This window comes from Ailuropoda melanoleuca, chromosome 8 (genome assembly GCF_002007445.2).
Source record: "Ailuropoda melanoleuca isolate Jingjing chromosome 8, ASM200744v2, whole genome shotgun sequence".
NCBI classification, from domain to species: domain Eukaryota; kingdom Metazoa; phylum Chordata; class Mammalia; order Carnivora; family Ursidae; genus Ailuropoda; species Ailuropoda melanoleuca.
The window spans coordinates 73871554-73895763 of record NC_048225.1 but is presented as its reverse complement, the minus strand read 5'-3'; the positions used below and the strand labels follow the sequence as shown (position 1 = coordinate 73895763).

Genomic DNA, 24210 nt, shown 5'->3' with positions numbered 1-24210 from the left:
AGATATGGCAAATGGCCTGTAATATTTGTCCTGTAAAATGGCTCCCTCAGTCATTGTGAAGTTCTGAGGTATTCCTCAGTTTGGAATTATTTTCTCCAATAATATTTACCATAGAGCTGAGGCCATAGCTCTATGACTAGGAAAACATACAAACAGTGAGAAAACATACAAACATACAAACCATTACAAAACATAGTTCTTGAGATGGTGGCAGCTGGACAAAATCCAACTGCCATATTTCAAAGGGTCCAGGTGGTAAGGGAAGATGTCCCTGTCATCAGAAGGTAAGGGTAACAGAGTAGCAGGGTTTGCGGGAGACAGCAAGAGGGTTTCATAAAAGGTTAATATACTAGAAGACAGACGCTGAGTATGATGAGTATGATAGTGGAGTTTGCAATGGGAGTTGCTTATTTTTGTGACATACATTTTAAAATGGTGACTGTGATAACATTATATTAGGAAATACTCAGATTCCTAGGGATTTCACAAAATTTTTGGAACAATGTATACCTATACAGATGTTACAGGAAGAAAGTGTAGTATTATTTCATATTTGACAATGCTTCCCATGTGATTTAACATATCAAATAGGCCTAATAGGTTCTATGGTATTTTCCAGATCAGAAAGACCTTATTTAGAAGTTGATTTTGGGGAGTTTGTAAAAAATATCAAAAGGTTTGGACACTTAACCCAATAGGATCGCAGAAAATTATAAAACAATACTTAATTATCCATTTAACCAAAATAATCTTCAGGGACAAATACAGAAGATTACACAGAGCTACAAAAGCCGTAGCTGTTCCTGTTAGAGAAGACACAGCTTTCCCAAGTAATGAAAGATGTGATAAAGACGAAACAGAATCTGTTTCCGAAGCAGATGACATTAGAAGTAAAGAAACTTTGTGTATAATCTGTTATGAAGAGCAGGCCAACAATGTGAGAAAATTTTGTTCTTTTAACGGAGAAAACAAAAAATTTTAACTAGTGTACTTTTGATATTGAAACTGAACTTTAAATAAATTCATTTTAATCTTGGAAAACTTGATTACACATAAAATTCCTTTTCCAAGATTTCTTTCCTATTAACCTTTTACAACTTTCTGTGTCCATTTTAGTTTGTCTGTTGTTCTTTCTCTTTCTCAGATAACCAGCTTTAGGACAAAATGACTTTCATTTCTGTCAACAAAATGCATTTCCATTTCCCATACCTTCTTTTACCAAAAACACACACCCTACTTTCCTTGCCTGCTTTTCATATACAGTCGTTTTCTCTCATCCTTGTTGAATATTAGTAGTTTTATTTTCACAAATACTAATTAGAATTTTCAACCCTTACAATTCTTTTTTTTTTTTTTTAAAGATTTTATTTATTTATTTGACAGAGATAGAGACAGCCAGCGAGAGAGGGAACACAAGCAGGGGGAGTGGGAGAGGAAGAAGCAGGCTCATAACAGAGGAGCCTGATGTGGGGCTCGATCCCACAACGCCGGGATCACGCCCTGAGCCGAAGGCAGACGCCCAACCGCTGTGCCACCCAGGCGCCCCCCAACCCTTATAATTCTTAATTCCTACTAAAACCTAAGGAATAAACAATTGTGTATTGGCAAATTTATAAATATGTTTCATCATTTCATAATTTCTAGAAGTATATTCCCCCCTCATAGTAATTTTAATTTTTTGGCATAAATTTGTTTATTAAATAGACCTAAATGTTATATATTTTTTGTCTCTCTGTAAAAAAATTTTAAAGCCAAAACTAAATAAACAAGGTTTAACAATCAATATCTCAGTATGTTATATTATTTGGAAATGATCTAGATGGGCAGTGAACATCTGTTATCTAGTTTAACTTAGCATAAAGTTTTATCTCATTTAAATTTATTTAAATTACTTTTTTTTAGCAATTATACTTGGATTAGAAAATTAAACAGCTAATCATCATGTTAAATTATTTCTTTTATTGACAGGTTTTGAAAGAGATAACCTGAGATTTTATGACTAAGTAAACTCAGGTAGAAAAAGTTGTGTATCTCCATTGTGTCTAATGCTGATAGCCAAAAACATTCCTGTTTTTATTAAACTAGCAAACTTAAACTAGCATTTAAAGAAATTTTTTACTAATTTTTTTTTTTTTTTTGAGTGGGAGAAACAGGGCAGGCACATGTGCGAGCAGGGGGAGGGCCAGAGGGAGAGGGAGAGAGAATCTTAAGCAGGCTCCACCCTCTGGGGCTTGATCTCGTGACCCTGAGATTATGACCTGAGCCAAAATCAAGGGTTGGACACTCAACTGACAGAGACACCCAGGTTCCCCTTTTTACTAAAGTTTTTATTTTTTCTTCTTTAAAGATTTATTTATTTATCTGAGAGAGAGAGTGAGAGAGAGACAATAGGGGGAGGGGCAGAGGGAGAGGGAGAGAGAGGATCCTCAAGCAGACTCCACGCTGAGCACAGAGCCCCCTGTGGGGCTCCATCCCAGACCCCGAGATCATGACCTGAGCCGAAACCAAGAGCCCAGTGCTTAACTGATTGCACCACCTTACTGAGGTTTTTATTCAAATTCCTGTTAGTTAACCTACAGTGTAATATTAGTTTCAGGTGTATAATATACTGATTCAACACTTTCCTACAATGTCGCAAGTACAGTCCTTAATCCCTATCACCTATTTAACCCATCTCCCCACCCACCTCCTCTCTGGTAACCATCGGTGTGTTCTCTGTTAAACTAGCATTTATTTATCAAAGATTATCTCAGATCATGTGACCTTGAAAAACATTTTGGTTAGTGTTTTTCTATTTCTGGGAATTTTTGGAATACTTAATTTAGGTAAGCGCTTCATTGTCTTTAAGCCAATTAAATAGAACTCTTTTAGAAGTTAACTTTGGCAATGCCAACAGAGAAAGAAAATATCATATCACTGTAACATACGTATGTAGACATATTGATAGATATAGACAGAAACCTGATAGTGTCATTTTAAAATTCATGCCATGATTCAGGTACAAAACTGAAAAGAATAGCTGGATCCAAATTGTGTTCCGGCAGATGGACTAACTTAAGGTTAACTGCTAAGATGACCAAAGTCTTTACTAAGCATTTTTATTTGTGTGCTGTGAAGATCCTTTTAGAACTCTCCCCAGATTTCTGGCAAGAAGACTGGAATGAAGAAATGGAGGAGGGTACAGAGGAAGTGACGATGGTGCAGAGGGAAAGAGGAAGATGGTTCCAGAGGCAGGACCTTGGTGCAGGATGGCAGTTGCGTGACCAGAGACAAAGGAAGAGGAGAAAGGGAAGAAGATGGTGCCTGAGACCCAAAAGAGGATGGGTCTTTTTAAAATTGTTTGTTTGCTTCAGTTAATTTAGAAATGGTATTTTGTAAAGAAGAGATTTTTAGAATCCTGAATATGTTTAAAAGCTTCCAGGTACCAACTGAAATAGGCATCCCATTTGATTGTCTTTATAACCCTTTTCCAGTTGTGCATACAAAGTGAACTAATTTTAGGATATGAAAAGTGCCTGTTTTGGCCGATGAAGTTTTAAATCATCTTGGGTAATTTGATCCAATGGGGAAAATTCACAGCAAGAAGGGCCGTATTCCTTAACAAAAATACTGCAGGTGTTGCAGTAAGGGGCTGATTAGTAGAAGCTCCTTTGAAGGATTATTTCCAATAATTGAGTACTTACCAAGAGCCTGAAACCCAAATATTCCGTTCAAAATGAGTGAAGATAGAATCCTCCCCCTCAAAAATGAGTGAGGACGGAAGCCAGCAACAGAGGACACCCAAATAAAGGCCTGAACCTTGACCGAGGTGGAGGTTCAGGACCAAGAGGATTTATCATTGTGACTCGAGGCCACCAAGGATACGTCAGATTGCAGGGGACTCTTGGTACCAGAGACAGAGTCCAGGCACTCTGGATCCTACCAACTATGCCAAGTAATGCTGGTCAAGAAGAAGAGGCTGCGAAACAACCAGAGCATTTGTTTGGAGTCTTAGGGATTGCAACCCGGGAAACAGGGTCAACCCAAATGGAAAGTGCTCTGACTTGTCAGCAGGGCGTGCAGGCTTGTGAAGACAAAAGCCACAAAAACTTGTTTTGAAAGATAGTTTAAACTGACCATCTAATACACAATTGGCTATTTAGGTAATACATAGTTACATTATCTCCATTTCGGTCCAAAGTAGAAGGAGGGAGTTTGGAATGCAATTGACAAGAGTCCAAAGTTCCTGTTGTTCTGAGGATTGAACAGGGGGAGACCTGCATTGGTCCCACTTCCTCAGTGTCCTTTTAACTCTATTTTGAGTGACTTTCTTAGCAGTGCTTACTTCATTTTGAATCTTTTTTGATAGCTTTTAAATAAAACTCTTTTATTATTGAAAATTCCAGGTACTAAATATGCTGGTGAATTTTCTCTAATTACTTAAATCAGTGCCCCAGTTCTCTGTTTTACTGGATACCTGATGGTATTAAGCTGAACCACAAAATGACTGTAAATCCCAAACCCAGTAGAATCACAGGTAAATAGAATTCTACAATTAGAAGGATCCTTAAAGATCTTTTTACAGATAAGACAACTATAGTCTAGAAGTTTAACTTTAAAAATCACTCAGCCTGTTTATAGCAAACTTGGAGGCAAAATCTGTTTTCTTGGCATCTGTTGAGAAATGGTGTAGGAATTATGTAGGGATTATCAGGGAAATTTCTGGCATTTAAGGAATCCATATTACCAGAAAAAGGTGAAAAACAAAAGTTAGTAGGAGTGTGTAACCTATAGAATACTCAGGCAGGAATCTGAAAAAATGCACACTGAAAGTTTAGCTTACTTGGTCACTACTATCTGCACTGTAACAGGCAGATTCAGTTTACTTAGTTTAGGTATGTAACAATACTTAAAGGGATCTGCTAACAGAACTTTGTGACAATTCAAAGTAATATTTGAGAATGACTGAACCATATAATGTTGCTATATACCCACATACACGTGTAAGTGTATTTGTATATTTCTATAAATGTTATATAAGAGGCTAACGTTTCATTGTCTTCACTAATGAACTAAGTAAATCTTTAACTGCCGTGGCTCATAAATAGTTTTGTTTTTATTTTGATCCTCTTTTCTGGGTGTCACTTACTCTTGGTGCTGGGATGTACTTTTCTCATGTCAGTATCCTCAGAACTAAATTTCCCTTTGCTTATGTACTTGCTCAAGGCATGGTCTTTATTATTTATATACTTGCTCAAGATTGCATGTAAATGCTAAGGCTTTTAAATATTTTTTAGTTGGTTTCAGGGGAAGGCTGTCCTTGTTTATGCCCAAGAAAATATTTGCTGGGTTGGGCTGCTGGACTCTATCTATCCTAAGTGCATCATTTCATTGTTCCCTTTGGCAACTGCATTAACTGTACTTTGGCTGATATCTTCTGTGTAATATGTCTAAATGTTCCCCGAAAGATAATCATCATACCATACTGTCTATATTTATGCAAGGTATTGTCAACTGAGAAAAGAGGCAGAACTGAAATAAAATAAGAGCATTTATTTGAATTATCAGAAAGGCCATTTGGGGAGCAAAGCTTTGGTGCATTTTGGGAGCACAGCAACTCAAATTGTGTCCACTAGGGAACAAAAAGTCAAGAGTTTTTAAAGACAAAAAGGAATGCTTGTATACGTTATTTACAAAAAGAATTTTGTTTGGTGTTGACAGCAGGAAACTAATCTTGGCTACATATAATTGGTTGCTAAGGCTATCACTAAGTAACAGTCCGTTACTGTAGCAGGTTGCAGGTACTGGTAGAATCCTTGTTATGTTGGTAGCTTGGCTCAGTTCAAAAGTTCGTGATTATACACAGTGAAGATTTGCAATAAGGCCCACATACTAACAGCCACTGGCTCCATTTTAAAATACCTTGATATAAGTGAATTGATTTTATTTCACCTTTCACAGTATCTAAGGTCTTTTTTATAAACAGAAAATTACGAATAAATGTAAAATTTAACCTTTGATAAATTCACATTTTATTTAAGCTTTTTTAGGGCTTAGAAATAGTATATAGGTACTTTTTAAATAGAAATCCTCATTTTTATTTACATAATGTGTATAAATTTTTAAAAGGAGATTATCACCAGGATTCTGTCACAAAATTATATATACTTTAACAGCATATAGATATTTTAAAAGACAGTCTGTGCTGATAATTGGATAGAATTTTTCCATTCCTTGTTACATTTTGTTCAATTAGAAGAAATTAGAAAGACTTGCTATGTTGTCAAAATATAAGGAAAGAGCTCTGAATCCCATCATCTGAAGAAAGTTGGATTGTATAATTCATTTCATTTACGTAGATAAAATTTTGGTATTGGAAGAGACTTAAGAACTCACTAATATCACTCCATTTTTTAGATGAGAATACTGAGTTAAGTGGGTTGCCCAAACTACATCGTCTGATGGCGGTATGATTGTTACTCAGATCTCCTCACTTTTAACTTAGTACGATTTCCACTAAGACATGCTGCTTTGCTCCTAGTAACTATTTTATAGCTCTATACAACTGATTTAAGTACCTCTCTTCAAGAAACTCCCTTTTATAACGTTCGTTGAATAATTCATATAAAAATTCATTTTGTTCTACAATTAACTGTCTAAATATTTTTCTGATAGCAAAAGTTATTTTGTGAATATATACTAGTTGAAAAATATTTTTAAACATTATAATAAAAAATTCAAACACATATAATCCCTGTGTCCCCATCACCCAGATTTAAAAGTCATTGAGATTTTGGCATATATACTTCATTTTCTCTGTTTCTTGGCTGATGTATTTTTAAAGTAAGTCCTAGGCAGCATATCATTGCTCACTTGTACATTTTAATATATATTTCTAAATGATTATAGCATTTTCTTTCATAACCACAATGCCATTAATTACAATTAACAAATTTAACAATAACATGAAAATGTTTCAAACATTTATGGAAGCATATGGTGCTTCTAGAGTGTGGTGGCTTTTTTTTTTCTCTTGCATAGCTGCAATTTAAGGAGTTTAATTCCAAAATTAAATTAGGAAATGAAGGGGAGATTCAAGGAATTCTTGAACAGCACGCATGTATTGTACATCTATGTAGTTGTAGAATTTATCCCTACAGTTTAATTTATCTGATAAATCTTCATTTTATTCCTAAGCAAATTAGAGTCCCTATTTTTTTAGAGAAGCCCAATTTTTAGATGGAAAGTTTTAGGAGCAGAGAATGCTAATTTCAGATCTCAAAATATATCTCTTTATTCTGATAACTCATACACAATTTTATTCACCTTTCATGAATATCTTTTGATATTCTTTCCACCAGGAAGAGCAACGAAAAATAGAAGAAGAGAAAGAAAAGAAAAAAGAGAATGACATGGTATTTAAAGCATGGTTGCAAAAGAAAAGAGAGCAGATCGTAGAAATGAGGAGAATTCAGCGAGCAAAGCAAATCGAAGACATGAATAATAGAGTAAGTGAAACTTCTCTATGAAAAATAAGTATACAGATATGAAAGCTGAATTTACTTACAGAAAGGAATGTGAATATCAGAATAAGAACCTATAGAGAAAGTAGAAAAAGTGGTCCAAGAACGACCCTTGCAAAAGAGGCACCATAGAGATGACTTTACATTTAAATTCTAAGAAGGCTCATGAAAATCAAATGATTACTATTTTATTCAAACTTTTATAGCACAGAAAATGGAACTATCAATATGTTTTTTTTAGGATAGTATAACTTTGATACTCAAAATAGGACAAAGATAGCACACACACATGCACACACACACAAACCCTACAGAATGGTCTTACTTAAGAACAGACATAGACAGATGGAGAAAAGAAAAATACCATATGGTTTCACTCGTATGTAGGATCTGAAAAAACAAAACAAATGAATAAACAAAAAGGAAAAACAGACCTATAAATACAGAGAACAAAGTGATGGTTGCCAGAAGAAAGTGGGAGTAGGGGGATGGGCAAAATGGGTGAAGGGGAGTGGGAGACACAGGCTTCCAGTTATGATGAATAAATCATGGGAATAGAAGGCACAGCATAGGGAATATAGTCAGTGATATTTTAATAGTGTTGTATGGTGACAGATGGTAGCTACACTCATGGTGAGCTTAGAGATGGTGAATCACTGCTACACACCTGCAACTAATGTAACATTATTATATGTCAACTATACTCAGGAAAATTTAAAAAAAGAATAGATTTATGTAGCTTTCTTACATAAACGCTAACAAATTAAAGACACCAAATGATTTAATTTTAAAAGATGTGAAACAAAATCAAGGAGAAAGCAAAAAAGTAATCCATATCCCTACTATCTTTTCTAAAAAGCATATGAAGAAAAAATTGAAAATTGAATCCTATGCCCTATCCAGGCTCATCTCCTGGTGATAACCAGTTTTAGCAGTCTGGTGCAAGTCTTCCAAGTGTTATTTATATTTACAATTTTACAAGTCAAAAATCTATTATGCACTTTGCTTTTTTCCCCCCACTTAATTCATCATGGATATATTTCTACATCCTTACATTTAGATATTTCTTTTCAAATAACTGCATAGTGTGAGGTGCCTGGGTGGCTCAGTCGGTTAAGTGTCCAACTCTTGATTTCAGACATGGTCTCAGGGTCATGATCTCAGGGTCGTGAGATTGAGACTCCCATCAGTGAGAGTCTGCTTGAGATTCTCTCTCTCCCTCTCCATCTGCCCCCCATCCCCGCTTTCATGCTCTTTCTCTCTTTCTCTTTCAATACGTAAATAAACAAACAATAAAATCTTTTAAAAAACCCCAAAAGCTGCATAGCATTCTGTTCAGAGATAACTTAACTTATTGAGTCCTCGATTGTGGGTATTTAGATTGGTTCCAATATTGTTCTATTCACTAACAGTGCTGTAGTGAACATATTCATTCTGTAGGAGTGTTTCTTAAGAGTGGAATTTATGACTTATTGGATGTCCAGAGTGAAATTTTTGGTTAAATGTGCAAAAATTAACCTCCCAAAAGTTGTGTCAATTTACAGTCCCTTCAACGGTATGTTAGAGTGAATGTTTGTCACATCCTGACTAACACTGTATGTGGTTTATCTTCTTAATTTTTCTTCAGACTAATCATATACATGAGTACATATGAACACGTGTATACTCTGAATTTCCTGTTTGTAGTCTTTTCTTTTTTTCTCAGTTTTATTTTTCTTCTTGCATTGTATATTAGAGATTATAATCCTTTGTTATTATATCTGTCATAAATATATTTTCCTAGACTGATAATATGATATATTTTTTACATTGTTTACTATGCCATTTGTGGAAATTTTTAGCTTTTAAAATCTTGGGACGGGGCGCCTGGGTAGCGCAGTCGTTAAGCGTCTGCCTTCGGCTCAGGGCGTGATCCCGGCGTTCCAGGATCGAGTCCCACATCAGGCCCCTCGGTTGGGAGCCTGCTTCTTCCTCTCCCTCTCCCCTGCTGTGTTCCCTCTCTCACTGGCTGTCTCTATCTCTGTCTAATAAATAAATAAAAATCTTAAAAAAAAAAATCTTGGGACAGGCAGTACCTTTTGAGGCAAGACACAAAAGCCATAAACTAAAAGAGAAAATATTGAGAAATTTGAGTGTAACTGTGTAGTCAAATAACAGTATACTATAACCAAGTAGGGCTTATTTTAGGAAGGAAATTATGGATAAATAATAACAAATCATTAATATAATCCATCACATCAATAAGTAGATAAAAAGAGACTATATGGTTATCTTGAAAGATAGATAAAAGGTATTTATTTTTACTATAATTTATTTTTTAAATTCCTAATAAAGTATCAAAAATAGTATCAGTACTATCTTAGGAAATACTATAGGTATACCCGTTAAAGTTAGAAACAAGTAAGTCTCCCCTCTATATTAAATAACTTCGTTCTAAGAGTTCTAGCCAATTTATTAAGGTGAAAAGTAAACGAGGTAAAAGTATTAACAGAGTGGATATTTACATTATAAACATAAGAAATTTATAGTCTTCCTGTAGCAAAAACCTCATAGAAAAATATAAAATGAGAAGGAATATAGGAATATATAAAATACTTTGAGCTAAACAGGAATGTGTCTGATCTCTGTGGAGAATACAATACAGCATTGCAAAGGACAAAAAAGATGACTTTGGTAAATGAAAACAAATATAATATTTCTGGATGGGTGGGATAAATAGTATAAATATATGAGTTCTTTGGCAAATGGAAACAAATATGATATTCCTGCATGGATTGACTAAATACTATAAAGATTTGAGTTCCTCCAAGTTTATCATTATATTTAATGTAATTTCCATTAAAAGCTGGTGAGGATTTTTAAAGTAGGTGTCATAATTGTTATTGTTACTATTAATATTTATATTATTAAAGTAAAGCTTTTGAATTTTCTGATGAGAAAAGTGGGCAAAGGAAATGAATAGAAAGTTTGCATAGGAATGCATGCAGATGGCCATAGTATATGAAAAAATACAAATTTGTTAGAATTAAAGAAATGCCAATTAAAAAATTTTATCTATTCAATAAATATTGTTTACCTGCTTCCTATATGACAGATGCTGTTCCATGCATGAAAATGTACTCCTGAGCAAACTAGGTTTAGTCTCTGTTTTACAGAACTCAGCTAGTAGGGATTGAAAAACTAATATATATATATATGTATATATATATATAAAATAAATTTGTAGTTACAAATAGTGATGGGTGCAATGAAAATGAAAGGAGCTATGAGAGATCACAATGAGGGAAATAAATGTGTATGGATTCTTCCGGAAAGATTTTTCTCAGTTAGTGAAAGTAGGAGTAAAAATTAGGCCAAGGCTGAGAGAAATTTGTTTCAGGTCAAGAGAACATGTGAGAATGCCCTGAGACAGGAAGTAACTTGGTAAGTGTGAGAGGATCTGGAGAGGGAGCAGGAATCCCATCATGTGGCATGTTGCTGTCTATAATGATTTGTATTTAGTCCTGTTATGGGAAGCCACTGCAATTGTCTAAACAGAGGAGTGACGCAGTAGAGACGCATTACTATGACTGAATGGATTGAAGGGGGCAAGAGCAGAGGTAGGGAGAGAATTAGAAAGCAGATAGAGTTGTCGATGAGGTGAGAAATGATAGTGACTTGGGCTAGAATTATAACAGGAGAGGAAGAAGGAAGCAGGGAGGGAGGAAGATGTGAGTAATTTAAGACATGTTTTCAAGTATCGACTGAAGGAGTTTTGTCATTAATTAGATACGTGTGGTGAGAATGAGATGTAAGGAGAATATACCAGGTTTCTCTTCTGAGCAGCTTGGTGGATGGGGGTGCCACTCACTGGAGCAGTAGAGGATAATACACCAAGCGGGGGAAACTGTTTTCAGTTTTTCACTTGCAGAGTTTGAGGTACCTATGAAACATCCAGGTGAAGATGTTGAAAATTGGCTGGAGAGATGTGTTTGATGGTTCATGTTGAGAATAAGATTAGTGACCTCAAAGACGAAGTAGTTTGTGGGGATGTGGATCTGGCTCTAAGGACTGGATGGCAAGTACAGTGGAGAAAGTCCTAGAAGATGAGAAAATAAAACAAAACTGTGAACTTATTCTTATTGTTCGATTGCTTGGGATGAGGATGGAGAGGAACACTGAGCCAGAGACCAGAGGTTGTTAAATTAATGGAGCCAAACAGTGTAAATATCAAATGAGTGTGGCTTTACTTAGAAGAGTAGAGAAATAGAGTTCGGAAGAGCATGAAGGAGTGAAGACTGGACTGACTTCTTCACCTGACCTGTGAGGTATTTGAAGTATGGCAGAAAATGCAGAGTCTATTTAGGGAAAGGAAAACTGTGTCTTGGGGAAGAATCGGGATTTGGGTAAAAGAGAAGGTTTAAGGCCAGGTAGCTTGGGAGAATGGAGATGTTTGGGAGTTTTTATATCATTGAATGGGAATTAGAAGGAATAAATTACAAATGTTTTTGAGGGAGGTGGGGAATTCAGGCTTGGGTGGGTAGGGGCACAGCACATTGCTGTAATGTTGAAAAGTTTTAGAGACGAGAGGACCTTATGTTTCAATGACCAAGAAAAACACAGCTGTGAGTGCACTGCTAATAGTTTCCCAGGGGCTGGTGGGCCCTCAGACCTCATGGCATTCAGCTGAACATAATATTTTTATTGGGTATTTGTAAAAATAAATGTACACTTCAGTGTTCTATTATGTTCTATTTGGAGATTATAAATAAAAACTTTGAATTGTGTTCTTTAAAAACATGAACCATACTGAACAGAATTTATTTCAAAACATTTTCATGTTAGAAGGCATCATGATTATAGATTTCCCTTTGGAATGTTTATTTTTCATTTTTCCTCAAAAATTAACTTTAATGAGAAATTATATAAAAAATGAATAGTATTCTGAAGAACTTTTGTGAATTTTGTCTACTGCCAAAGCTGAGCAATAGTGTAATTTGGCAATTGATTGATTTGGCTTATTAATGCGTTGTGATAATAAGTGTATTTTGCTAGTTATTTCTGTGGGACATTGTGTATCTGTGTCATCTGAGTTATAGTTTCTAGAAAGTGTCTTCAGAATATATGAATTATGGAATGACCTATTTTACATTGGATTAAAAAAACTTTTTAGGTGATTGAATTTTTACTGCCATTTTAGGAGACAGTTAAAATGTCTTTCCATCTTTGTTATGAACTTTGCTTCTCTTGGTCAGTGATACATATATAGATGGTATGTGCGTGCTGAATGTATAGACATACATTTGCATACATGTATGCGTATGGTCCATTTATCTAGGTGAACTCTACATGGACACTTGCATGCATTTTGTATTCTGTGTTTGATTTAGTGTTGTATTAATGTCAATGTGATAAGTTGCTTGATAGTGTGGTTTAAATCTGTATCCTTACTGTTTTCCCCCTATTCTGTGAATTACTGGGAAATTGGGGTTAAACCTTCCACGATCATTGTGTTTGGGTCTATTTTCTTTTTAGTTCTTTTGGGTTTTGCTTCATATTTTAAAGTATTATGTATATACATTTATGATTCTATTCTTTCCAATTAATGACATTTTCACATTATGAAATGTCCCTCTGAGCTTGAAGTCTACTTCGTTTGACGTTATTGAAGCCATACCAGCTTTCTTACACTTAACATTTGCATTGTTATATCATGTTTTATATTTTCAGTTTATCTATCTTTAAAGACTTACTTGTGCAAACAGCTTATAGTTGCCTCTTCCCAATCCAGAGATCTACTCCTTTCAATTGGAGTTTATTTGTATTTAATTGTAATTATTGATATGGTAGGTTTTAAGTTTACTTTCTGGATATTTGTTTTGTATTTGTTCCATTTCCTTTTCGTTCCATTAGTCAACTTTTTCTGCCTTCTTATGGATTTATCAAGTATTTAAAAAATATCCCCTTTTATTTCCCTACAGTAAAGCTTTCCATAAGTTCTTAGCTATGCCTCTTTGAATCATTTTTAAAAAATCATTGCTCTAGGGATTACAGTATTTATCTCCTGAATGTATCAGAAATATATTTTTTCAAGGATTTATTTTTATTGGATATGGAATTTGGGGCTGACAAGTTTTTTTTGCCTTTCTGCAGTTTAATGATGGTGTTCGGTGATTTTTTTTTTTTTTAAAGATTTTTTTATTTATTTATGTGAGAGACAGCCAGCGAGAGAGGGAACACAGCAGGGGAGTGCGAGAGGAAGAAGCAGGCTCCCAGTGGAGGAGCCCGATGTGGGACTCCATCCGATCCCGGAAAGCCGGGATCACGCCCTGAGCCGAAGGCAGACGCTTAACGACTGCGCCACCCAGGCGCCCCATCCGTGATTTTCTGACACCCATTGCTTCTGGTTAGAAAGTCAGCTGTAAATTTTATCATTGCTTTCTTGTACATAATGTTCTTTTTTTCTGTGGCTGCTATAAACTTTTTCTGGCTTTGGATTTCAGCAGTTTATTATATGAATAATATATCATATGCTTTTCTTTGCATTTGCCTAACGGGCTTTGCTGATCTTGGATCTGTAGCTTGATGTTTGTACCAAATTTAGGAAATTTTTGCCATTACTTTTACTTTTTTTTTCTCTTTCTCCATTTTCTTGCTCTTTTTATTCTGGAAGTCCAATTTCACATACATTAGAAGACTTGCTATTATTTCACATATTACTAAGGTTCTGTTAAAATTAAAAAGTTAAAAATATTTTTCTTTATTCAGTTTGCATAATTTCTATTGATCTGTCTTCAGCCATTGACACTTTCTTCTGCAGCATCCAGTTTACTATTAAGCCCAGTCATAGAATTTAGGTTGTTTTTTGTTTAAGTTTACATTTTTGTGTATGTGATCTAAGTCTTTTTCTTTTTTAGCTTTACTGAGGTATAATTGACAAAACTGTAAGATATTTCAAGTGTACAACATGATAATTTGATACACATATATATTGTGAAAGGATTCTCCCCATTAAACTGATTAACATGTCCATCACCTCACATATTTCTTTTTTTCTTCTGGTAAAAAGATTAAGTTCTACTCTCTTGGCAAATTTCAATTATATAATACAGTGTTATCAACTATAGTCACCATGTTGAACACTAGATCCTCAGACATTTTCCATCTTACAGCTGCAAGTTTGTATCCTTTTACCAACCTCTCCCTATTTCTCCCACCCCTCAGCCCCTGGTAACTACTACTCTTACTCTCTCTTTCTATGAATTCAACTTCCCTCCGTCCCTCTCCTCCCTCCCTCCCTCCGTCCTTTCCTCCCTCCCTTCCTCTTCCCTCCCTCTTCCTTCCTCCCTTCCTTCTTCCCTCCCTTCCTTCCTTCCTTCCTTCCTTCCTTCCTTCCTTCCTTCCTTCCTTCCCTTCTTTTTTGATAATAGCTATCCTAACAGTAGCTCATGGTCATTTTGATTTGCATTTCCCTGATAATTAGTGATACTGATGATCTTTTCATGTTGACTTATTGGGTATGTGGTTTACACATCTTTTCTCCCATTCCACAGGTTGTCTTTTCATTTATTGAAGGTTTGCTTTGCTAAGCAGAAGTTTTTGTTTGTCCTCTCACTTGTTTATTTTTGTTTATGTTTCCTTTGCTTTCAAATCCAAAAAAAAAAAATGTTTTTAAGAACAATATCAAGGAGCTTATTCTAATGTTTCCTTTTAGGATGTGTTCAGGTTACCTTCAAGTCTTAAATCCATTTTGAGTTGATTTTGAATAGTGTATGGTAGACGTTCATTTTCATTCTTTTGCATAATCCAGTAATTATGGATTATGGTAAATCCAGTTTTCCCAAATCCATTAATTGAAGAGACTGTCCTTTTCCCATTGTTTATTTTTGGTAACTTTGTTAAAAATTAATTTACCATGTACACGTAAGGTTATTTCTGAGCTCTCTCTTCTGTTCCATTAATTTATGCATCTGTTTTTTATGGTAATACCATACAAGTTGTTGTTTTGGCTTCATGTTTATTTTGTCTGAAATAAGTATAGTTACCCCTGCTCTGTTTTAGTTTCTATTTATGTGGAATATCTTTTCCATCTCTTTAATTTCAGTTTTTGTGTGTCCTAAAGCTGACTTTAGTCTCTTTAGGCAGCATGTAATTGGGACTTGTTTTTATATCCATTCAGCTTTAGTCCGTTTACATTAAAGTAGTTATTGATAGGTATGGAAATACTGTTGCCATCTTATTAAATGTTTTCTGGTTGTTTTGTAATTACTTTGTTCCCCTGTTCCGCTCGTATTCTTTTCCTCTGTGATTTGATGACTTTCTGTAGTGGTATGCTTCGAGTCTTGCTCTTTATCTTTTGTGTATCTACTGCAAATTTTTGCTTTATGATTACCATGAGACTTTCATAAACAACTTGTATTTATAACAGTGTTTTGTGGTTATAGTTATTTTTAATACTCTTACCTTTTAACCTTTATACTAGAGTTATAAATGATTTACTTGCCACCATTACATTAGAGTGTTCTGATATTAACTCTATATCTATTTTTGCCAGTGAATTTTATACTTTCATATATTTTTTTGCTACTAATCAGCATCCTTTCCTTTCATCGTAACATTTCTTACAAGGGCAGTTGAGTGGTGATGAATACCTTTGGCTTTTGTTTGTCTGAAAGCTCTTATTTTTCATCAATTCTGCTAGACATCTTTGCCAGGTAGTATAATTTTCCAGGCTAAATGGAAGCCAGACCCTCTGGCACAGCTAGGTGGTTAAGCCCCTTCCAAGGAGAAACCGCGAGATGGGTGTTTTTCCTGTTCCGTTTGCGGTGGGCCCAGGTGTATACCTGCAGGGGGGTATTCCTGTGCCCATTAAGATGTACTTATTTGATCGCTACCATCTTGTGGGACTCATGAATGGAAGTTCCAGGGGATATCAGAACCAGGTGACCGAGGAATCTGTTCTTGGGGTGCAGCCGTTAAAATTTGGGTACAGCAGATGTTGTAAATCTCCTTCACGGGAGGTCCTGGCCACCTGGAGCAGGTACCGAGAGAGAGCAGCAGAGGTGTCGACAGCTTTCTCGGTCCTTGGGGAGGATGAAAGCTAGCCTTTAGATGCATTCTAAATTAGAAGCCTGACCCGCAAGCAGCAGTTTTTCAAGCACGCAGATGGACCTCTTTCAGGGAAAGAATGGGAGAGGGGCTTTTTGGCCTGTTCCTTCTGTGCTGAGTCCTGGGATGATAACCAGTTAAGAACCACTGCTTGAAATACTCTATCGCCAGATATCCGATAACTTACTCCCTCACTTTCTGTCTGCATATCACCTTTCTCCTCATCTAGCATAACGCTGCCCAGTACAACTTTCTGGGCTGATGGAGATGCTCTGTATCTGCGCTGTCCAACGAAGTTCCACTAGCCACAATGTAGCTAGTAAGCTCTTGAAATGTAGCTAATGTGACTGAGGTACTGAATTTTTAACTTTATTTAAACAGCTGCCTGTGACTAGTGCTCACTACCTTGGACAGTGCAATCATAGACTGTAGGAGAGAGGGAGCCTGGTTTTTTTCACTGAAGCCACCCAGTACCTATGTGCCTATAGATACTCTACGTAGTCGACACTCTACAAATATCTGCTGAATGAATAAATGAACAGAGATACCAGTCAATCCTGTTCACCTCTGAATCCTTGCCTCTTTTGATCTGTAATTCCCGAATGAACACTTTTTGGTCATTTCCAGCCATTCCCAGACTTCTAGGTGTTCGACAATGATCCTTCAGGTCATCCGTGGGCTATCTTCACAGACTTCAGCATTGTACATCAAAGATCCTAGGTTACATAAATTATAGTAATTAAACTGGAACATACTTGGCAATGTGAGTAATAGATAAAGGAAAATGCAGGGGCATCTGGGTGGCTCAGTCAGTTAAGCATCTGCCATCAGCTCAGGTCATCATCCCAAGGTCCTGGGATTGAGCCCCACTGGGAGCCTGCTTCTCCCTCTCCTCCCCCCGTCATGCTCTCTCTCTCTTGCTCGCTATCTCTGTCTCTCTCTCAAATAAATAAAATCTTAAAAAAAAAAAAAAAGGAAAATGCAAGATGTAGGAAATGGTCCTCTTTATCATCGAGCTTATATTTGGAGAAAATATTAAATGAATGTATCCTTTCCTTTGTGTTTTAGCCAGCCATCCAAATAATGAGGCATGGTTTCGTTCCCCTAGGCCCAAATGTGTCCCAAATAAGAGCTCTTTCAACTTTTGAAAATTCCCTGAAGATAGTATCCATCATGAAGTTCAAGGAACCATACAATAAGCTACTCCCACTAGCTTTTACTTATGACAAAATCATCATGGCTGTTATGAGAAAGTTTTTATGGCTGCAAATTCTTATGGCCACCCTCCATAAGAGTAATTACAGTTTGGAGATGGGCTTGGCAGTTAGATGCCCTTAAAAGTTAAAAACAAAGGTAGAATTTAAAAGAAAGGATGAGGGGCGCCTGGGTGGCACAGCGGTTAAGTGTCTGCCTTCGGCTCAGGGCATGATCCCGGCGTTGTGGGTTCGAGCCCCACATCGGGCTCCTCTGCTGTGAGCCTGCTTCTTCCTCTCCCACTCCCCCTGCTTGTGTTCCCTCTCTCGCTAGCTGTCTCTCTCTCTCTGTCAAATAAATAAATAAAATCTTTAAAAAAAAATAAAAGAAAGGATGAATAACAGGAGTGTTGGATGGTTAGTTTTCAAACTGCATTCCAGGGAGCTCCTTCAGGAATTGTTACAAAGACCTCAACTCCATTCATAATGTTTATCCCAATCTTTCTTCAACCCTGTTTTATTTTTTTGTGTGCCATTGTAACAAATTATTTTGTGAAAGGGCTCCTCATTGAAAAGTTTGCAAATCACTGCATTTAAACCTTCATTTATTGATTACCTCAGTAAGTTTTGAAAGATGCCAGAAGGCAGTGAATTCAGGGTAGAATTTTCTGACAGAGGTCAATCAGTGTTACTGATTCAAGGTAATATATTTTTGTTTGGCTGCTAGGAGTGCAGGTAGTGAGGTTGGCTTTAGGAAAAATTGATGAGTGGAACATGTATTCTTGTAGTGGCCTATAGGCAGGGCCTCAAAAAGTAGTTTTGGTTTATTTAAACAAAGCTTGTTTTTTTAATCAGCAGGAAAACAGAGATCCACAGCAAGCGTTTCGATTATGGCTTAAAAAAAAGCATGAAGAGCAGTTGAAAGAAAGGAAGACAGAAGAACTACGAAAGCAAGAGGAATGCTTATTCTTCCTTAAAGGAACAGAGGGCCGTGAGCGGGCCTTTAAACAGTAAGTCACAGGCCAGGCGGGCATGCTTTCCCTCTCTTCACAGTCCTTTCAGAGAGCTCGGTAGTCAATAAACCCCACAAAATATTTTATCTTTTATTACATATCTATTCAATTTTAAATCCACACTTTTAAAACTGTGTGAGACAATTCTTTAGCTCCATATTTTGCATATCTATATACCATTCTTTGTTTCTTCAAGATATTTTCAATGCCAAAATTATTTTATATTTTACCAGTCTGATAACCTTTGATAGCCTACCATTTATTTGTTAGTTATTTTGTTCATTTTTTAGAGAAATGGGCCAAAGATAGTGTACAGCTACTCCTACGTACTCCTCAGAAAAACTGAATAAAGAGTTGCATTTCCCAAGAAATATTTTTCTATAAAGACAGTCAGGCTGAGAAGGAAGATCTGTATAGACCAAATTGAAAAAGAGATTTGGGTACATACTATGGTAATTTAAGGCAAACCTGATCTTTTCAGTTACCTGGTTCAGACTTAATATTACCTGACTAATGGTGAGAAAACAGAACTGGTTTCATAATTTTGCCAGCAACCCTTGGGGGAGGTAGTGAATATTGAATCCAGTTGCTTGAAGTTCCTTTCTTTCTTTCCTGTCTTTATCTTTCTTTGTTTCTTTGCTTCTTTCTTCCTTTTTTTTCCCCCAAAACACATATAAATATAAGAAAAGCAGTAAATATGAATTGTGGAAATGGAGGGGGAAAAAGTCACATTTTCATCACCTAGAAATCACTGTCTTTTAGATATTTCTCTATACATTATAATTTTTAAAATATAAATTGAGATCATATGTGTATACTATTCTGTAATCTGCTTATTTTTATTAATGATCTCATGTAATATGCAACCCATAATTATATTTTCCCAATGGACCCCTAAATGATTACAGTTAATTTGCTCAAACTAGTGTCCAATTCGGGACCACACCACATTGGCTTCTGATGCTTAAGTCTCTTCTATTCCGACACATTTAGTCGTTGAGGTTATTTCTGAAAACAACGGGTATATACAGATGAGCACCTCATGCACTTTGATATGTGTGTGTACAGTTATTTTTGAGTTATTTTACCTAAGCAAGGTTTATAGACTTAAATTTGTTTGAATGTGGATTCTTCCTTCACCTTTTTTGGGTGTTTTTTTTATGCTTAGGCTTATATTTCCATTTTAGGGAAGAACTGTTTTATGCACCAAAAAGCAAGAGCTCATAGTGTCCCAACCAACAGGAACAAGGCAACATTTCTGCACGCTGGGATTCTTAACCCAATTGAGTCATGTTTTGGAATACAGTTAGTTGCAAAAAATAAGTTAATTGGAATCTATCAAATACTTGTTTGCTTAGAGTATCATATTTTAAAAAAAGAATAGGACCAATATCACATGTAAAATACTGCGCTTATTACTCAAAACTCAGTTTTTTTAGTTGGCAGTCTCATTTTAAGGCAAACATAAAGTATTTGATTGCAAATGTGACCGTGTTTTCTTGTGTGAGCCTAAAGGATAAGCCTGAAACTTTCGTTAGTACTTTAGTAATTTTGTTTGTGACTACAGCATTTCAATGTGAAGAAATTCAACTTCCTTTAATAGTCTGTAGCAATAACTTTATAGCAAGAAGAGTATTCGCGTTGGTACTCACCAGATCTGATCACGTCTCTTTCTACAGATGGTTGCGAAGGAAACGGATTGAAAAACTAGCAGAGCAGCAAGCTGTCAGAGAGAGAACTAGGCAGCTCCGACTAGAAGCAAAGCATTCTAAACAGTTACAGAGCCACCTGTATATGTCAGAAGCCAAATCTTTTCGTTTTACTGATCATTATAACTGAAAGTATCTATTAAATACTTCGTTTGGAAGCTGCTATCCTCAAAATTTTGGATATCATTTCTAATGGCCTGTGTGCTTTGGTCATACTCTAAATTATGGAAATGCTATTTATCTTTTGGCAATACTGACAGTGAATTTTTTTTTTAACACTAAACAAAATAAATTTCTTCTCTCGCAGTGTTGTATTGTGTTCTACCATCTCATAGTCCATGACGCAAATTGAACAATAAATGAACTCTAGATTCCTTTACTTCTAAATTATTTTAGCATTTCTGGCTGGAAAGAACACAAGAAAGGAACAGATTTCTATTCTTAGTTTCTATTATTATTAAAAAAAGATGGCAGTAGAACATTTTCATGGAGCTGAAGGCGTGACCTCTTACATCTTAAACAAGCCTGGTTCAAGGCCTTATACAAAATCCTGTCTATGGCAACTTTGAATTTGAATAGCTGTGGCAAGCTAAGAAATAGGGTAGGCTTACTTCCTCCTGATCTTTAAAGAAAGAAGATAGTGACAATTATGCGTCCAATTTTGTTATATTACAAAATTAACTAGCTCTTATTGAAAGTTTAGAATCATGGTATTGTTGTGCTTTACATAAATAATTTGATATAATCCTTATGACAACCCTATTGGTCTTGTTTTGCAGATGAGGAAACTAAGGTATAGAGGGAGCAGTTTGCTCACAGACTCTGACCTGTATAATCGCAAATCCTTTCTTTTAGGCATATTATAAAATTTACAGACCTTGGTACATATTGTGAAATATTTAAGACTATACAGGAATCTGATGTGTAGAGGAACAGTATTCTTGGTATGTGTAAGGGTCTTTAAAGGTTGGAAGACAAAGGTAAACATTCCAAGTGTGATGGAGGCTGGAGAATCACTGTAGGCGTTCTGTTAAAGCTTCAAAAGACAAAGTTCTTATCAACTGGATATTTGTACCTTAATCACTTGACCCTAAATGAGAAAACAGAGAATTATTCAATCCTGTCTCAACTTCTTATAGCTCTTTCAGCATAGACCAGACAATTTAACATTTCATTATAACTAGTCTTGTGTTGTTTAAAGTTACCTTTAATAATGAGAACCAGTTTTGAGATTTAAATATTCCACTTTTTACAAAAAAGACTGTTGGAATTTTGATGAGAGATTGCAGTGAATCTACAAATTGTTTTGGGTAGTACTGCCGTTTTAATAAAATTGTCTCCCAATCTATAGCACAGCATTTCTTTTCACTTAGTGCAAAAAATTTTGCAGTTTCACTGTACAGGTCTTTTGCCTCCTTGGTTAAATTTATTCACAGATATTTTATTCTTTTGATTCTACTGCAAATGGAATTGTCTTCTTAATTTGCTTTTGGGTTGTATATTCAAAATCAAACACAAATGAATTTTGTGTATCAATATACTGTGCAACTTTGCTGAATTTATCAGCACTAGTTTTTTTTTGTTTTTTTTTTTTTGTAGATTCCTTGGAATTTTCTATATATAGGATAATATCACCTGCAAATGGAGATAGTTTCACTTCTTCCTTTCCAAATCGGATTCCTTTTCTTTCTTTCTAGACTGATTACTTTGGCTAAGATTTCCAGTATAATGTAAAATAGTGGTGGTGAAAGTGGGCATTCTTGACTTGTTCTTGATCTTAGGAGGAAAGCTTTTAGTCTTTCACTATTGAGTATGACGTTAGCTGTGGGGTTTTCCATAAATGCCCTTCGTGAAGCTGAGGATGTTCTATTCTTATTCCTCTATTCTACTTATTCCTATTCTTTGATCCCTATTTTTCTGAGTGTTTTTATCATAAAAGGGTGTTGGATTTTATCAAATGCTCTTCCTGTAGCAAGTGAAATGACCACATGGTTTTCTTTTGTTCTATTGTATGTGTGTGTCTTACATTGAATTTCTTGTATTGAACTACCCTTGCATTCCTGAGATAAATACTATTTGGTCATGGTATATGATCCCTTTACTATGCTGTTGCAGTTTGCTAGTAATTTGTTGAGGAATTTTTTCATCTATGGTCATAAAAATATATGGTATTGGAAAGTTTATTACTGATTTAATCTGTTATAGGTCTGTTCACATTTTCTGTTTCTTCTTGAGTCAGTTTTGCTAATTTACGTATGTCTAGCGGTTTGTCCATTTCATCTAGTTTATGTTGCAGTTATTAAGTATGGTTATTCCTTTCTTTTCTTTTAACTTATTTGAGGTTGGTAATAATTTCCCCACTTTCATTTCTGATTTGTCATTTGCATCTTCTTTTTTTCTTAGTCTGGCTGTAGGTTTGTCAATTTTGTGGATCTTTTCAAAGAACCAATTTTTGATTTCCTTGATACTGTTTTTCTGTTCTGTATTTTGTTTTTCTCTGCTCTACTTTTGATTTCCTTCCTTCTGCTAGCTTTGGGCTTAGTTTGCTCTTTTTTTTCTAGTTCCTTACAGTATAATGTTAGGCTGTTGATTTGAGATTTTTTTTGTTTTGTTTTGTTTAGCTCAGTTAACTATTATTACTATTATTGACACTCTTAAACCAACCATTGCCATTAGTTTGTGGTTATGAGTGTATGCACAATTTTTTTGTGTGATAAAATATATAAAAAACTTATCATTTTGACCATTTTTAAAGTGTATATTTAAGTACATTCATATTGTACAACCATCACCACTTTCCATCTCCAGAATTTTTCATCATCCCAATGGAAAGTCTGTGTCTATTAAAAACTCTCCATTCTGGGGACACCTGGGTGGCTCAGTCTGTTAAGCGTCTGCCTTCTGCTCAGTCATGATCCCAGGGTCTCGGGATTGAGTCCCACATCGGGCTCCTTGCTCAGTGGAAAGCCTGCTTTTCCCTCTGCCTGCTGCTTCCCCCTGCTTGTGCTCTCTCTTGCACTCTGAAAAATAAATCAATCTTTAAGAAAAATAAAAATTCTTCATTCTGCCTTCCCCTGATGTCCTGTAACCACTATTCTACTTTCTGTGACTATGAATTCGATTATTTCATGTTCCTACACTATTTGTCCTTTTGTTTCTGACTTATTTTAGTGTAATGTATTAAAGGTTCATTTATGCTGTAGAATACATCAGATTTTCAATCCTTTTTAAGGCTAATATTCCATTGCATGTGTACACATTTTGTTTATCCATTCATCCATCAAAGGACACCTGTGTTACTTCCACCTTTTGGCTATTATGAATAATGTTGCTGTGAACACTGGTATAAAACTATCTATTTGGGTCCTTGCTTTCAATTGTTTTGCAGATCTACCTAGAAGTGGAATTGCTGGACCATGTGGTAATTGTATGTTTAATTTTTTGAGGAACTAACATACTGTCTCCAACAGTGGTTGCACCATTTTACATTCCCACCAGCAATGCACGAGGGTTCCAATTTCTCTACATCCTTATCAACACTCATTATTTTCCTTCCTTGATAACAGCCATTGTAATGGGCATGAAGTGATATCCGTTTGCATTTCCTTAATGATTAGTGATGTGGAGAATCTTTTGATACACGTATTGGCATTTTGTATAACTTTTTTAGAGAAATTTCTCTTCGTGTTCTTTACCCATTTTTTTT

General features: G+C 35.6%; 1 protein-coding gene across 7 annotated transcripts in view; it reads left to right on the top strand.

Annotated features, from left to right (window-relative positions):
• The window catches only part of CCDC181 (coiled-coil domain containing 181), a 49684-nt gene extending 28874 nt beyond the window's left edge, over positions 1 to 20810 (top strand). For 3 of the 7 annotated variants that reach the window (XM_034666699.1, XM_034666698.1, XM_011224109.3), the window contains exons 4-6: positions 7341 to 7487; positions 18638 to 18792; positions 20475 to 20810. In XM_034666699.1, the coding sequence (XP_034522590.1) occupies positions 7341 to 7487; positions 18638 to 18792; positions 20475 to 20634 (462 nt within the window). In that variant the 3' untranslated portion in view covers positions 20635 to 20810. Of the gene's footprint in view, positions 1 to 3117; positions 4165 to 6396; positions 6447 to 7340; positions 7488 to 18637; positions 18793 to 20474 lie in introns of those variants that run through there. The other 4 variants (XR_004627240.1, XM_034666700.1, XM_034666701.1 and 1 more) reach the window with 4 other exon arrangements.
• Positions 20811 to 24210: the final 3400 nt, after the last annotated feature.